Here is a 15,856-nt window from a genome sequence, read left to right as displayed (position 1 = left end):
CCGCTGTCGGCTCTTGTGCCGCTGTCGGCTCTTGTGCCGCTGTCGGCATTCTTTGTACTTGCGAGTACGAAAGGCGGAATTGTTTTTCTTCCTGGACAGCTGAAAGAATTCTACTGTCAATATTTATGTTTTTGTCGATCTGCTGTACATTATTTTCTTGTTTAGCGTTAAATAGATTCTCGTGACGAGAATATTAATTATGAAAAGGTTATATAAAATGTGTAGTCTATTTAATTATTTATTTGCGTATTTTGATCTACCTGTTTTTATGGCCATGTACTCTGATTAATTTTGTAAATAGTATTCCATTTCATGATAGTGTTACGGATTTTGACGATTTTGGAATAGCTAAAACATTTTCTATATCTTCTATGAATTTTAATATGTTGTCAACCTGTTTTATTTTGTGCAAGATGACAGAGTGGAAAAAGATTAGGAGTGTCTCCACTCAAATATTATGGTCTAAAAATTGATTTATGGTTAATTAGACGAATGCTAAATTTTGTTGTGTTTTGAGCATATACATTTCCGCTGTTTCTCTTTTGGGACATTTTCTGAGTCTGTTTACGTTACACGTACATCCTCAGACAATGTGGGGCACGTGTAACGCCGGAAATGCATATCCTCCTATTTTCATCTATTGTACTATTATTTTTTTTCCTTGTTTTGTTACCTCAAGATATGACATTCCTGTCTCTTTATATATTGTAATTGTTTTACTGTTTGTATATATATATTTATGCACTTATGTCGATGTATAATTGGTTTGTTTCGTAAATATTATTTGTATTTTTACGCTGGGTCTTGCCTAGGGAAAACTGCTATCGAACGATTACATCGATGGGTCGTGTGAAGAATCAAAGTGTGTAGGATCTTTGGGAGTGTTAACTCTGCCGCGTGGGGCGCGGGCAGGGAGAGTCTGGCGGGAGTAGCGAGTGGAGCAGGTGTTGTGTGACGCTCCCGCGAGTTGCCGCGCTTTCGGGGTTTGGCAGCATGTAATTGCGCTCGACTCGCGATGATAGTTTCTGACATGGTGTCGCGGACGGGAAGCATTAGCTGGCGCACATCAAGAGCCCGTTTCGCCCGGTGACCGTGTCGAGAAGAAGGCGCGCCAACATCCAGCTTCTGCAACAGCGACGGCCGACAATGAGTGACTGTCGCCACCTCCTCGATCGACGGCTTCAAACCTTCAATCAACCAACAAGGAAGACTAAAAGCACGTAAAGTTTCAGAACTGTATGGCAGACCTCAGCTTTTCAAATTGTTCCATTTGCCTCGCAAAATTACGGCAACTTAGCATGAACCTTTGTTGCTCATTGTCCCAATTGCATTGCCAAGCAGGGTCCCTTCCTTTTCCGAAATGAACCCGAGTGTCGTTGAAATTCAAACGCCAGCATTAAAATAATATAATTAGATTTCACTGCTTTAATTTCAAAGTTCAGTAGCTGGCTACAATATTTGGGTTACACGAGCACAAATTTAGAGTGCGAGTTTTGTTAGCATATTTTAGCTTACCTGTGACTGCAGCTCAGCTTGGTACGTACTAAATTTTACTATTGTTAATAGTTCAGAATCATTTAATTCAAGTTCAAAGTTAAATCTCTTGTTTCTAAATTGCGTAGAGTCAAGTTGCTTTTGAAACGATTGTTGAGGTAGTCCAAGACTAACCGTATTTTACTGGATTTCGATGTGCTTCAGAAAGAAAGCTCACTATTAACTTCAGTCACTAAATTAACTTTCGATTTTCCGGTTTTATTAATTCTTTTGCTAAATTAAGTCAGAGTGTAGCGAAATTTATTACTTCTGACAAACTTTCAGTTTTCACCCTACACGTGTCAACCTTCAGTTGCCACGCTTCTAGTGTTAATTATATGTGTAATAACCTTTCTTTTTCAGTTACTATAGTAATTGTCCTTAGGACTGGCGACCGTGATTTCCCCCAAATCTCAAATATCTAATTACCGCTAGTTAATTGTTAACGTAACGGCCGCACATTTACTTTCTTTATTAACTGTACCCCTTTTCAAAATTAATTTCCACCAGTTTCATTTGCATTTTTCCTTTCATTTAGATGTAACCCTTTCCTCCCTCTTTACCGATAGATTAATTTCGGTGACGATTGCTTTTCCCAAATTTCCATTAGGTACACGCGGTTTAATTTTTCACTGTCATTAAGGTCGATAAGTGAGTGGGGAGGTTACAGACTTTCCACAGTCTCATTGGAGCCATGTTGAGTTCACAGGATGCACGACACACTGATTTCATTGGACTCCTTATGAATGTCTCTCATATGCGCTCTACATTCACTTCACTCACACTGGGACATCCGCTTCTCTTTGCCGGAAACAAGCAACCCGCCATAACGAGCTTGTTGTGCCAGTGGTAAATGGCCTTCCTTGTTGGTGGCTTCTTGGTTTTAAACATCCATTGAACAGTTGTAGCACACTTGTTTTTGTCAAACTCCAACACACAGAAAGTTCGCTCTGCACCTTAACATGCCATGTTTGTAACTAGCGCTGACTATTGGCAAATTAGCAAACTATGCTGTGGTGGAATACATGAAAAAAAGCTTTCAGGGTTTCTCTTCAAAATGACATTTGTATGATATCTGTACAATGTCTGGTTCTTGTGCAATAAATAATTAAATATCTCCCTGGTTTTTATGTACACCCTGCATTCATAACTTGTGTAATTGTTATGAGTGTACAGAGCATACTAACTCTCATTGCAGTTTAGTTATAAATCATGTAACTATGCACAGTTGAAACTCTACTATATCAATGATTTGCGTAAATAATATTATTGATTTTTTAAAGTCTCTAGAGTGAAAATGTTAAAAATTTGAGAAAATATGATGATGACAAAGCTTATTTTATTCACAATTAATCAAAATATGCATACTAACTCCAAACATCCCTTGTTTTATCATATAGATTTTGCTGACTTCAAGCAAAGATCAAGTTAAATGCCACATCCAAATCAGAGATACAATTTTAGTCCTTTCCTTATTATTTATCAATTTCAAACAGATATTCTTCTCTATTCCTTTTCTTTTTATCAGAATGATTATCACATATTTCCTGGATCATTATTACCAATGCAAAAAATGTATAGCAACACCTACAGTATACCTTTCAATTGATACATTTATAAAATTATTCAAATAGCTTCAGTCTTTTGGCAAAATAATTCTGAGAAATTAATATAGTAGCAATACATGTTCTTCATGAAACAATGATATCTACATGCATCTACAGCCTTTTATCAAGTATTAGTATATTTATATAACTACACATATCAAAAATGACACAGAACAACTCAATAGTTGTAGAGAAAAATACTTCATTTATAAAGTGAGTTATTACCATTACTCCTTCTATTACCTATTTAACAGAGTAACGCATTACGTGTGATGTTTCACGTACATCTGATTTATTAAAATTGATGTATTACAGTAGATTTTGCCACTGTTCTTTCATTGGAAATGTTTCTACATTCTATATGAAATATAAGTTAATAAATAACAACTTTGTCAGATTATTATATGCAAGGTATTTATGTCTTAAAAGAAAGTACCAAGTTATATTCTGAAAACATCTTTTCTTTTCTTTTTTTCCTTCTTTGGGCATCAAGATTAATTAAGAGCAAATTCTATTTGCTTCAACTAAGACATTGGGAACTTTGTTTTAATTTTCCACTATTCAAAGTTTTATTTGATCTATATTTCTGTTTTTTTGGTCATCAGTCTACTGACTGGTTTGATGCGGCCCGCCACGAATTATATGCAAGGTATTTATGTCTTAAAAGAAAGTACCAAGTTATATTCTGAAAACATCTTTTCTTTTATTTTTTTCCTTCTTTGGGCATCAAGATTAATTAAGAGCAAATTCTATTTGCTTCAACTAAGACATTGGGAACTTTGTTTTAATTTTCCACTATTCAAAGTTTTATTTGATCTATATTTCTGTTTTTTTGGTCATCAGTCTACTGACTGGTTTGATGCGGCCCACCACGAATTCCTTTTCTGTGCTAACCTCTTCATCTCAGAGTAGCACTTGCAACCTACGTCCTCAATTATTTGCTTGACGTGTTCCAATCTCTGTCTTCCTCTACAGTTTTTGCCCTCTACAGCTCCCTCTAGTGCCATGGAAGTCATTCCCTCATGTCTTAGGAGATGTCCTATCATCCTGTCCCTTCTCCTTATCAGTGTTTTCCACATATTCCTTTCCTCTCCGATTCTGCATAGAACCTCCTCATTCCTTACCTTATCAGTCCACCTAATTTTCAACATTCGTCTATAGCACCACATCTCAAATGCTTCGATTCTCTTCTGTTCCGGTTTTCCCACAGTCCATGTTTCACTCCCATACAATGCTGTACTCCAGACGTACATCCTCAGAAATTTCTTCCTCAAATTAAGGCCGGTATTTGATATTAGTAGACTTCTCTTGGCCAGAAATGCCTTCTTTGCCATAGCGAGTCTGCTTTTGATGTCCTCCTTGCTCCATCCGTCATTGGTTATTTTACTGCCTAGGTAGCAGAATTCCTTAACTTCACTGACTTCGTGACCATCAATCCTGATGTTAAGTTTCTCGCTGTTCTCATTTCTACTACTTCTCATTACCTTCGTCTATCTCCGATTTACTCTCAAACCATACTGTGTACTCATTAGACTGTTCATTCCGTTCAGCAGATCATTTAATTCTTCTTCACTTTCACTCAGGATAGCGATGTCATGAGCGAATCGTATCATTGATATCCTTTCACCTTGTATTTTAATTCCACTCCTGAACCTTTCTTTTATTTCCATCATTGCTTCCTCGATGTACAGATTGAAGAGTAGGGGCAAAAGGCTACAGCCTTGTCTTACACCCTTCTTAATACGAGCACTTCGTTCTTGGTCGTCCACTCTTATTATTCCCACTTGGTTGTTGTACATATTGTATATGACCCGTCTCTCCCTATAGCTTACCCCTACTTTTTTCAGAATCTCGAACAGCTTGCACCATTTTATATTGTTGAACGCTCTTTCCAGGTCGACAAATCCTATGAAAGTGTCTTGATTTTTCTTTAGCCTTGCTTCCACTATTAGCCGTAACGTCAGAATTGCCTCTCTCGTGCCTTCACTTTTTCTAAAGCCAAACTGATCTTCACCTAGCGCATTCTCAATTTTCTTTTCCATTCTTCTGTATATTATTCTTGTAAGCAGCTTTGATGCATGAGCTGTTAAGCTGATTGTGCGATAATTCTCGCACTTGTCAGCTCTTGCCGTCTTCGGAATTGTGTGGATGATGCTTTTCCGAAAGTCAGATGATATGTCGGCAGACTCATATAATCTACACACCAACGTGAATAGTCATTTTGTTGCCACTTCCCCCAATGATTTTAGAAATTCTGATGGAATGTTATCTATCCCTTCTGCCTTATTTGACCGTAAGTCCTCCAAAGCTCTTTTAAATTCCGATTCTAATACTGGATCCCCTATCTCTTCTAAATTGACTCCTGTTCTTCTTCTATCAAATCAGACAAATCTTCACCCTCATAGAGGCTTTCAATGTATTCTTTCCACCTATCTGCTCTCTCCTCTGCATTTAACAGTGGAATTCCCGTTGCACTCTTAATGTTACCACCGTTGCTTTTAATGTCACCAAAGGTTGTTTTGACTTTCCTGTATGCTGAGCCTGTCCTTGCAACAATCATATCTTTTTCGATGTCTTCACATTTTTCCTGCAGCCATTTCGTCTTAGCTTCCCTGCACATCCTATTTATTTCATTCCTCAGCGACTTGTATTTCAGTATTCCTGATTTTCCCGGACATGTTTGTACTTCCTCCTTTCATCAATCAACTGAAGTATTTCTTCTGTTACCCATGGTTTCTTCGCAGCTACCTTCTTTGTACCTATGTTTTCCTTCCAAACTTCTGTGATGGCCCTTTTTAGAGATGTCCATTCCTCTTCAACTGTACTGCCTACTGCGCTATTCCTTATTGCTGCTTCTATAGCGTTAGAGAACTTCAAACGTATCTCGTCATTCCTTAGTACTTCCGTATCCCACTTCTTTGTGTATTGATTCTTCCTGGCTAATGTCTTGAACTTCAGCCTACTCTTCATCACTACTATATTGTGATCTGAGTCTATATCTGCTCCTGGGTACGCCTTACAGTCCAGTATCTGATTTCGGAATCTCTGTCTGACCATGATGTAATCTAATTGAAAACTTCCCATATCTCCTGGCCTTTTCCAAGTATACCTCCTCCTCTTGTGATTCTTGAACAGGGTATTCGCTATTACTAGCTGAAACTTGTTACAGAACTCAATTAGTCTTTCTCCTCTTTCATTCCTTGTCCCAAGCCCATATTCTCCTGTAACCTTTTCTTCTAATACTTCCCCTACAACTGCATTCCAGTTGCCCATGACTATTAGATTTTCGTCCCCCTTTACATACTGCATTACCCTTTCAATATCCTCATACACTTTCTCTATCTGTTCATCTTCAGCTTGCGACATCGGCATGTATACCTGAATTATCATTGTCGGTGTTGGTCTGCTGTCGATTCTGATTAGAACAATCTGGTCACTGAACTGTTCACAGTAACACACCCTCTGCCCTACCTTCCTATTCATAACGAATCCTACACCTGTTATAGCATTTTCTGCTGCTGTTGATGTTACCCGATACTCATCTGACCAGAAATCCTTGTCTTCCTTCCACTTCACTTCACTGACCCCTACTATATCTAGATTGAGCCTCTGCATTTTCCTTTTCAGATTTTCTAGTTTCCCTACCACGTTCAAGCTTCTGACATTCCACGCCCCGACTCGTAGAACGTTATCCTTTCATTGATTATTCAATATTTTTGTACAACAGGTTATTGTTGGCTGTGGATCAGTGCCAGCTGTGCTAATTCCCCAAAACAATGCACCAAAAACCTCTTGAGATATTAGCCAACATGAAACACTAACATGTCCTTATTGAATGGTCACTCACCACAATAAATCTGCAAGTAATGATAACTCTATCAGTCCAATGTTACAATAAGCTTACAGTTCACATATGCCCCTTCTCTACACCATTATTTTGCAAGATCTCCGTGTACTAATAGTGCTATCTGCAATTAAAACCAATTATGACTATTATAATTGGAACATATTTTACCATATTTTACCAGCAGGAAACCTGAGGAGCTCCAAAATTTCCTGATTGTCACTCTCTTTATAGTTGACTTACCACACCTGTAAACTGGATCCCATTATGTCTGAACTCTCTGACCCTGTGAGCAGCACCCAAAGCTCAACTGCAACTGCTACAGTCCCAATCACAACTGCTCATAACGTCCATGTTAAATCTTTTTAGAAACATTAAATCAAACAAATGTACAGGGCTACCACTACTTTTAACAATTACAGTATTCTTAAGGATGACCACCAGTTCATCTTCTAATGGCCAGCTGCCACATGCAGCAACATCTTTGTCACTCAAGCTGCTTTTGCCATATAGGCAATCGTTAAAGAATTTGGCACAAGTGGTCTACAAAATATATTTGAACAACAACATGTAAACAACCATTTATAATAGCACATGATAAACATCCTGCGTATGACAATATATGCTCTGGTGCTGGATCAATATGTTATGGTGATAAAATTGCTGTGATACCAAATACCACCAAAGCTTTACAGACTGAAATTACCTTCACAGTCTTGTCCAGAAACAGATCTCTCATGTATTATCTTACATCACCTACCATTCCCCTTATACCTATAGTCCCGCCACAAAGGAGGACAACACTCATGACTGAGTACCACCGTGGACTGGAGCAATTCAGTCACATTCTCCACCAGGGTTTTGACCATCTCATATCCTACCCTGAAATGAGAAATGTCCTCTCCACTATCCTCCTCACCCCCCCCCCCCCCCTCACCACCACACACACACACAATTTTGTTTCCTGTCTCTACTCCACCCATTCACCCAACACGTTGCCTCACATTTCATATCCCCACAAATGACCAAGATGGAAGACCTGTCCCATACATCCTCCCACTCCATTCCTGTTACTTACATCTCCTACCCCATCAAAGGCAGGGCCATCTTTGAAAGTAGCGATGTGATCTACAAACTCAGCTGGCACATTCTATGTGCGTGTGACCACTAAAGAGCTGTCTGTCCACATGTATGGCCACTGCCAAACTGTGGCCAATAGACAGATGTATCACTTAGTTGCTTAACATGCCACCCAATATGTTATAGTTCACTTTAATGGCTGCTTCATAGCCTGTACCATCTGGATTCTTCCCACCCACACCAGTTTTACTGAACTGCACAGGTGGGGACCCTCTCTCCAAAATGTCCTTCATTCCTGTAACCTTCCTGGCCTGAACCTTTGCTATTCCCTATTCTCCTTCTGCCTATCCCTTTCCCTGCTCCCATTACAGTACACACAAGCCTTCTATCTAGTCAATGCACTTACAGGTCCTATCCTCTTCTCTACATCCCCATCCCTTCTCTTCCCAGCACAGTCACCTGATTCTGCACACAGCAGCCCTGTTATATCCCCATTATGTCCCTGCATGCTGCTTCAGGTAGCACTGGCATCTCTCCCACCTTTACTGTGCTATCCATCGTCCTTCTTGCTGCATGCTACCTCCTTACCCTTAACACTAGCCACCAGGAGACTGCTGCTCAAGTCACAAACAGCTGCTGTTGGGACTTAGTGCCCAATGACAGTGACGTGTTTGTTTGAGATGTTTTTGTGTGAATGTGTGGGAGTTCTATTACTGAGGAAGTGCTGTGACCAAAACCTTAAATATTCTGGTGTACTTTTTCATTGTGTCTGTCAGTGACTAATGCCTCCTCTATGTAGTGAGTAGCAATATATCCTTTCTATACTGTTATTCCATCATGGAGTTTTTATTGTCTAAGTTTGTTTATGTAAGCTAAGTAGCAGGTGTTATGGCATAAGAGCCCTGGAGCCATGAACTAATATGGAAACTGTTAAAAGTGCTTACTATGCTTACCGTATTTACTCGAATCTAAGCCGCACTTTTTTTCCGGTTTTTGTAATCCAAAAAACCATCTGCAGCTTAGAATCAAGAGCAAAGTAAGCGGAAGTTCTGAAAAATGTTGGTATCTGCCGCCGCAACTAACTTCTGCCGTCGAATATATGTAGCGCTACACAGGCATGCTTTGTAGGCACAAAGATAAATACTAGCGCCAAAACCTCTGCGTCAGTAAATAAATTAAAAAAAATGTGGAAAACGAGCCTTTTTTCCTCTGCCCCGTGTTTCGACCACATTTTCATACATTATCCATTGAAGTAAATACAAATTCCATATTGTTCATCTTCGAATGTTGCAGCGTTTCAATGTACTACAAAAATCCGACTGGCAAGACTGTTAGGGATGTTTGTCAATATGGCCAACTCTACGTTCTGAATTTTTTCCTACCTGTGAGAAGAGATGGTTGCTAATAGGAACTTTTATTAATTGTGAATCACATGCAGCATTCTCTTCACCATAAGAATAATACGAATATAAACATTTTGCCATGTATTCTTTCGTGTTTGCTGCTATCTCATTTAAATTCTGTCTGCCTAATAAACTACGAAGCTAGAGTGAGACAACAGCAAACGCGGAAGAATATACATATCATGTCATGTTTATATTCGTATTATTCTTATGCGTAATAGTGATACAGTCAGAAATGAAGCACGGCAATTGACTAGATTTTTAAATCTATGATGACTCTTAACTTCTGTACAGAATGTAATGTACTAAAGAGGCATGTGCAAAGATTTTCAAACGGAGAAAAATTTTCGCCAAACTCTCGTTCAGAACATCGAACATCTCTAACGCAGTCTATTATTTGGTACTTGTTGATCATTATCAAAGAAAGCAGCAGTGTAAGTAACAACAAATAGCAGTTTCTTGCCATTGTTTCGCTAATGAGACGATTCCTCTCTCTCTCTCTCTCTTTTTTAAAAAAAGCGGTGGTAGCACGCACAAAAGCAAGCCATGCCGCGAGCGGCGACAGGCCGTAAACCCTCGTTATCAGAATGCGACAAACAATGCATGACACAGTACAGTAATGCATCTTCAGCTTAGAGTCACGTAAACACCTGTAACAAAGAGAACGGCACTTAACAGATCAAGAAAAAATAAGCAATTAATTCAAACCAGACGAAGCATGTGAAAAAGCAAAGGTACCCGTATAAATACGGATGGAGCGCCTGACACATAGCAATTGCTACCTGGTAAAGTCAACTGCTAAGCTTACATCTCGAACCAAACTACTGTAGCTATATCATCATTCATTCGACCTAAATTATGTCTCATATTACAATGGACCAACTTTGTTTCGATTTGGAGGTGCGGCCTAAAACTTTTGTCTCCCCTTGAATTTCGAGTCTCAGATTTCAGGTGCGGCTTAGATTTGGGAAATTTTTTTTTCCCTTGATTTTTCAGGTGCGGCTTAGAATCGAGTGTGGCTTAGATTCGAGTAAATACAGTACATTCAGTACTTTTGAACTATGGAGTAACAATTTCAGGGAATGCTCTGACAGCACCCAGTATATTTAAAATTCAAAATAAGGCAATCACAACAATAAACAAAAGTAAAATATGGAGGGGCATACAGACTTGACTTCACTGTTCTTAGCATATCGAAGCAAGAAAAATTATTTTATTTTTGAAAACAAATTTAATATATAATGATAGAGGTCTGCAGAGGAGCTTCCATGACCATAACACCAGACTCAGCAAAAACTTTCGTACAGCTGAAACAAATAATAAAATGTGTCAGAAGTATGCATTCAACAAAGGTTTGAAACTATTCAACAAACTACCTGTGAAAACAAGAAATTATTCAGGACACAAAGTCCTTTAAACATTCTTTACAGTCATTTTTAAAGTGATACATTAATTTCTACTCAGTGAGTAGGTACTGCATATATAAATTACAGTTCACAATGTCACACATTTGTTTCCTTTTTTATTTACTAGCTGAATTTATATAGTATGTTTTAATTTATTTGTTTGTATCCTAATTCATGTATGTATTGTCTATATTTTTAAATATTATTATAGTTATTGCATGCTTTGGCATTTTTGTTAATTCATATCTGCTGTCATTTTTTGATACAATATTTGTGCAGAATTTTATGTTTATTTTCGTTTATTAGCTGTTCAAGATTAAAGAAACATCACTGTTGCAAATTTCAAACATTTGTTTTTGTTGCAAATGCACTCTCTTCACTTAATTTTTTTTACTCTATATCAAGCATTTTGTTGTCATCAGCCCCATACCTTCTGAAAATACATAACAAGGTTTCTGAGATTCAACAAATGAATCTCTCCTTAAAAACTACAGTCCCACAGAAATTCAGTCCTCTTACAGGACTCAATTTTAATGCCACAACAAAATTCAGTCTTCTGGACTTGTCAATGATAAGATGTCATGGGTAAATTATTTTACAGACCTTTCCAGCATTGAAAGATGATATGACTGTGGGGTTGGGTTTTGAAAATGCAACAAGTGTTTTGGCTCTGGAAGCTAGAATTGTGCTGACTGACATTTTACACTGAGAATATGTGGGAGCATGTTTCATATATTTATGATGAATTAAATTCTCATTATATCTTTTGGTTTTCTAAAGACAGTTTTCACACAGCTTCTTTCTGTAGTTGTTACACAGCACATAATTATTATAATAATTATGTGTGAATTTTAGTTTCAGCACGAAATTGCAGCTAAAATGAAAATATTGAGAAGGAAACATTTTCTGGATCAAATGGTGTAAAGCAACAAATTTATGGAAGCAGCAAAACTCTTATCTCAACTTTACAGATGGTAACAGTTTGGATTTGTTTAGGTGATTTTCAAAATGTATTTGTTGACTATGTAGCTTTCTTTCATTTTAAGTCCTATACATACACATTTCTGTGCTCCCTCACCTTTCCCCTTTTGCAATTGTAACTTACCAGTGTTCTCAGTTTTAACATGTCACAGACAGCACTTTTATAACAGCAATAACAATAAAACTAACAAATTGTTTTAACAAATCAACATGAGTAATTCATAGGACAAACTCATGTTGTTCATATTACAGAGCAAATATTGTAATAACTGCGTAATCTTATTGTCCTAATGGATATGTTATAAGGTGAAAACAATTATTTTTCTTTCCCTCTTGATTGTTGTAATTCAAGTTTTGAAATGGTGAAGATTTGGCAATATGTGTCCTACAGTTGCTACAATATTGGTAGTAGAGTCAAAATTTTAAAACAATATTAACAGAAGGATGCAATTCATTGTCAAAGATCTCAAAAAGAAAATTCATAAATTTTAAGACCAGTGTTGAGGTGGTGCTTTTGCCTAGACACCCACAGTTTGTATTCCCAGACTATGAAGGAGAGTGGAATATCCAGAAGCTGCATGTATATCACTGCCTCTTTTCCAATGATTATAATGCCATCTTTCCCCTAATTTGTAACTAGCAGAAAAATATTTAAATTCAAAAGATTAATCACATATGGGAGAGTCTCTTCCTCAAATTGGAGATTCTTACATTAAAAATATAAATTTTTTACTAAATTATAATTGGAAGAGGGTGTTACAACCCCCATGAGACTTCTCCCACTCCTCCTTGTGACACAGCTTGAACTCTAGTATTACAGAATTTTATGCAAGGATCTTGCTGTAAAATCCTTTGTCACAAAAGTTTTAATCTGCCATTACTTCTCTCTTACTTATTCAGAGTTGATTTTGTGACAGAATTTAAACTCTGTAGTGGAGCATGTAAACCTGCATTTTATGAGAAGTACGTTTCACTATCTTTCACTGTAGTGATGCAGTGTTGGATTTGCATTTTGGGTGATTTGAATTCTGGTCTCCATGGTTGGGGTTATGATGTTATTGAATAACCCGTTCTTCTAAATACGATGTAGACTGTAGAAACATTTTCAATGAAAGAACAGTGGCAAAATCTACTGTAATACATCAATTTTAATAAATCGGATGTACATGAAACATCACACATAAAGGAAGGAGTAGGGGAGAGTGGGGCACTGTGAACCACAGGGCACAATGAATCAGGTTGCATAATTTCAGTATAAGGTGGCAAATTATTTTTTCCTCTGTGCATATGTTGTCAGTACTGCTCTACCAACTGCCACTTGTTTTCTGCAGGATCTAGTTCCCGCCATTAGTGTTGAACTGGTGATATGTTAGTTTCGCGACAGTGAAGTAATTTTTGGGGACATAGATTGAATTTTTTTCAATCCTTTGTCACCAAATTATAGAGAAAGTAAGTCATTGTAGCAATATCAATACTGTATTTTAATGATATAGATCTTCAAATATTAACAATGTTCATACATAACCTCACACGAGCTTTGTTTGAAATATGTACTGTTGGGGCACATTGAATCAAGCTCTCCTGGGGCACAATGAGCCATGGTTCATTGTGCCCCAGGAATCTTTTAATTGTCCAATACAAGCACTCTGTACTTTGTTTCCTTAGCATGGGTAAAACATATGTGTAGGAATTTAAGGCTTTTAAATCACAGACGTTCAGCAGTCCTATTTTATATTATCAGGTTTGAAGATGGTTCTTTCATACTGCAGGAAGAAGGACAGGTAAAACTGACCATTACGTTATGCGAGAAGCTGTACAGGACGTTCTTAATAAGGGCATGGCAGTTCACCAAGCAGCTAAATCTCATCTAATACCTTACCCTACTCTTCATTGATATGTTCAAGACATTAAATGTGGTTCCAGAGAAAGATTGACACCAAATTATGACAATCTTAAGGTATTTTCTGTGGAGCAGGAGAAAGAATTAAGTAAAGGATGAAGCTTTTGTTCCAGATAGCAACATACTTTATGTGCTCCCACGACCTGCTACTGATGGTGTGACAAAGAGACAAAAATCATATTTCAAATTTGGAAACAGCTTCAAGTCCACTGATGTTCAATAATTCCAAAATAAGTAACATGATTGTGTGCCTACAGATTTAATTATATGATTCACACATGGAATATATGTACACATTATGTTTAAAGTATATTTACACTTACTTTGTATGCTAAATAGGTTCCTTCAATGAACCTGTTTAAAGTGGCTCACTGTACCCCACATGTGGGGCACAATGAATCATTTACCAAATTTTCTACAAAGGCCTGCAGCTAAAAAACAATTATATATGGCCATTTGATACTTGAATGATTATAACATCTGTAAATCACAAGTCTGTAATAAAATTATTGGATGAGTAACATGGAGAAATATTTTTTATGGTTCAATGTGCCCCACTCTCCCCTAATGGTAATAACTCACTTTATAAATGAAGAATTTTTCTCTACAACTTTTAGTTAATCTGTGTCATTTTTGAAATGTGTAGTTATATAAATGTACTAATACTGGATAAAAGGCTGTAGATGCATGTAGATATCATTGTTTCATGAAGAACATGTATTGCTACTATATTTCCTCCAAGACATATTTTAATATATTCCCTGTATTACACATCAAGACAGTTTCATCTGTAGATGGAAAAATGAGATTCATAAGCAATTATTAGTGTTCAAATAAGGCATGTATTCCTGACTCACCAATGCTGGCTTCTGTTGATATAATAAATTTTGAGGGGTATTTCTCATGTGTATTATTTAATATCCGAGCTGGAGATATTTGATCATAGTACCAATGGACCGCAAAACCATCAACATATTTTTGCATACTTTCATCTTGCATAAGCTGCAATGAAAAAAACTTTCATTTGAAATGAAATAATATTAAATAATATAGCCAGCTTGGAATGGAATATTGATATTTCAATCTAGATAAAGATATTACAAAGCAGGATACATATAAAGATATCACACTGGCAAAATTGTTCAAGACAATACAGGTCTGATTTCTCACTTCATAACTTACAGTCTCACTACATTTTTCAAATCTTTCATTATCTATTTTTCAATAATTTAATGTTCTCACTAATTTTGTATACCAACAAATTTCTTCTAATTCATGTCATGTCCACATCCTCATTTTTAACTCCTATGCTAGTGTACTCATTCACCTGTGAAGGGTGATAGTAATTACAGTAAAATAAGAAATTAATGCTGAATCTTTGCAATTAAAAATAAAAATTTCTTTCTACAGGTGCTACCAAACAAACAATGACAGCAAAAAGATTTCAGATAGTGGTAAGTAAACTACATTAGTCATGAACTGAAAGGTTGAACTGAAAATGACAATGCTTCTCCACTTTTTTTTTTTCCCAATTGGAAATTGAATGCTCTTGGTTTCCTCTGTCCTGAAAACAGTCTAACCTTATGAGTTATAAGTGAACCTGCAGTTTGACATGCAATCTGAATCACTACTATTTTTAATTTTTTCAGCACATTATTTCCAAACTTGATGGTCAAGTTAACTGCCAGAAAAAAAATTTGACCTAACAATGAATTAAAATTATGCAAACAAATTTCTAGGTTATTTTTTAACCACCACTCTACAGAACATTTGTCACAGTGAAAATCAGCAAACATTGCATATACATTATAAGATAAATGTAATTTTAAATGTGAACAGAACTCTGATGATGAAGCTGTTGATTTGAAAGTTAAATATTTAAACACCTGTCATATAATTTGTATGACACCAACAGATACATTAAATTCACAAACATAGGGTGAATCTCAGATAAAATAGATTATATGATGATCAATGTGAAAGAGAGTATTAATTACATATGTGTTGGTTTTCATTACTCACATCAGTTGCCAGAATGTTTAAGCTTTCCTACAAGTGAGTAATGGAGTGATAAGACACTGGACTTATATTTGGCAAAGTTC

The 15,856-nt window shown here is 36.8% G+C and overlaps 1 protein-coding gene across 1 annotated transcript in view; it reads right to left on the bottom strand.

The window, feature by feature from the left end:
* LOC124615990 (lysosomal acid glucosylceramidase-like) overlaps positions 1-15,856 on the bottom strand; it is a 182,763-nt gene that overhangs the window by 54,352 nt on the left and 112,555 nt on the right. The window contains exon 8 of the mRNA XM_047144199.1: positions 14,612-14,756. Coding sequence (XP_047000155.1) covers positions 14,612-14,756 — 145 coding nt within the window. The remainder of the gene's footprint in view (positions 1-14,611; positions 14,757-15,856) is intronic.

Source organism: Schistocerca americana, chromosome 5 (assembly GCF_021461395.2).
Source record: "Schistocerca americana isolate TAMUIC-IGC-003095 chromosome 5, iqSchAmer2.1, whole genome shotgun sequence".
Classification (NCBI taxonomy): Eukaryota; Metazoa; Arthropoda; class Insecta; order Orthoptera; family Acrididae; genus Schistocerca; species Schistocerca americana.
This window is presented reverse-complemented; position numbering and strand designations above follow the sequence as displayed.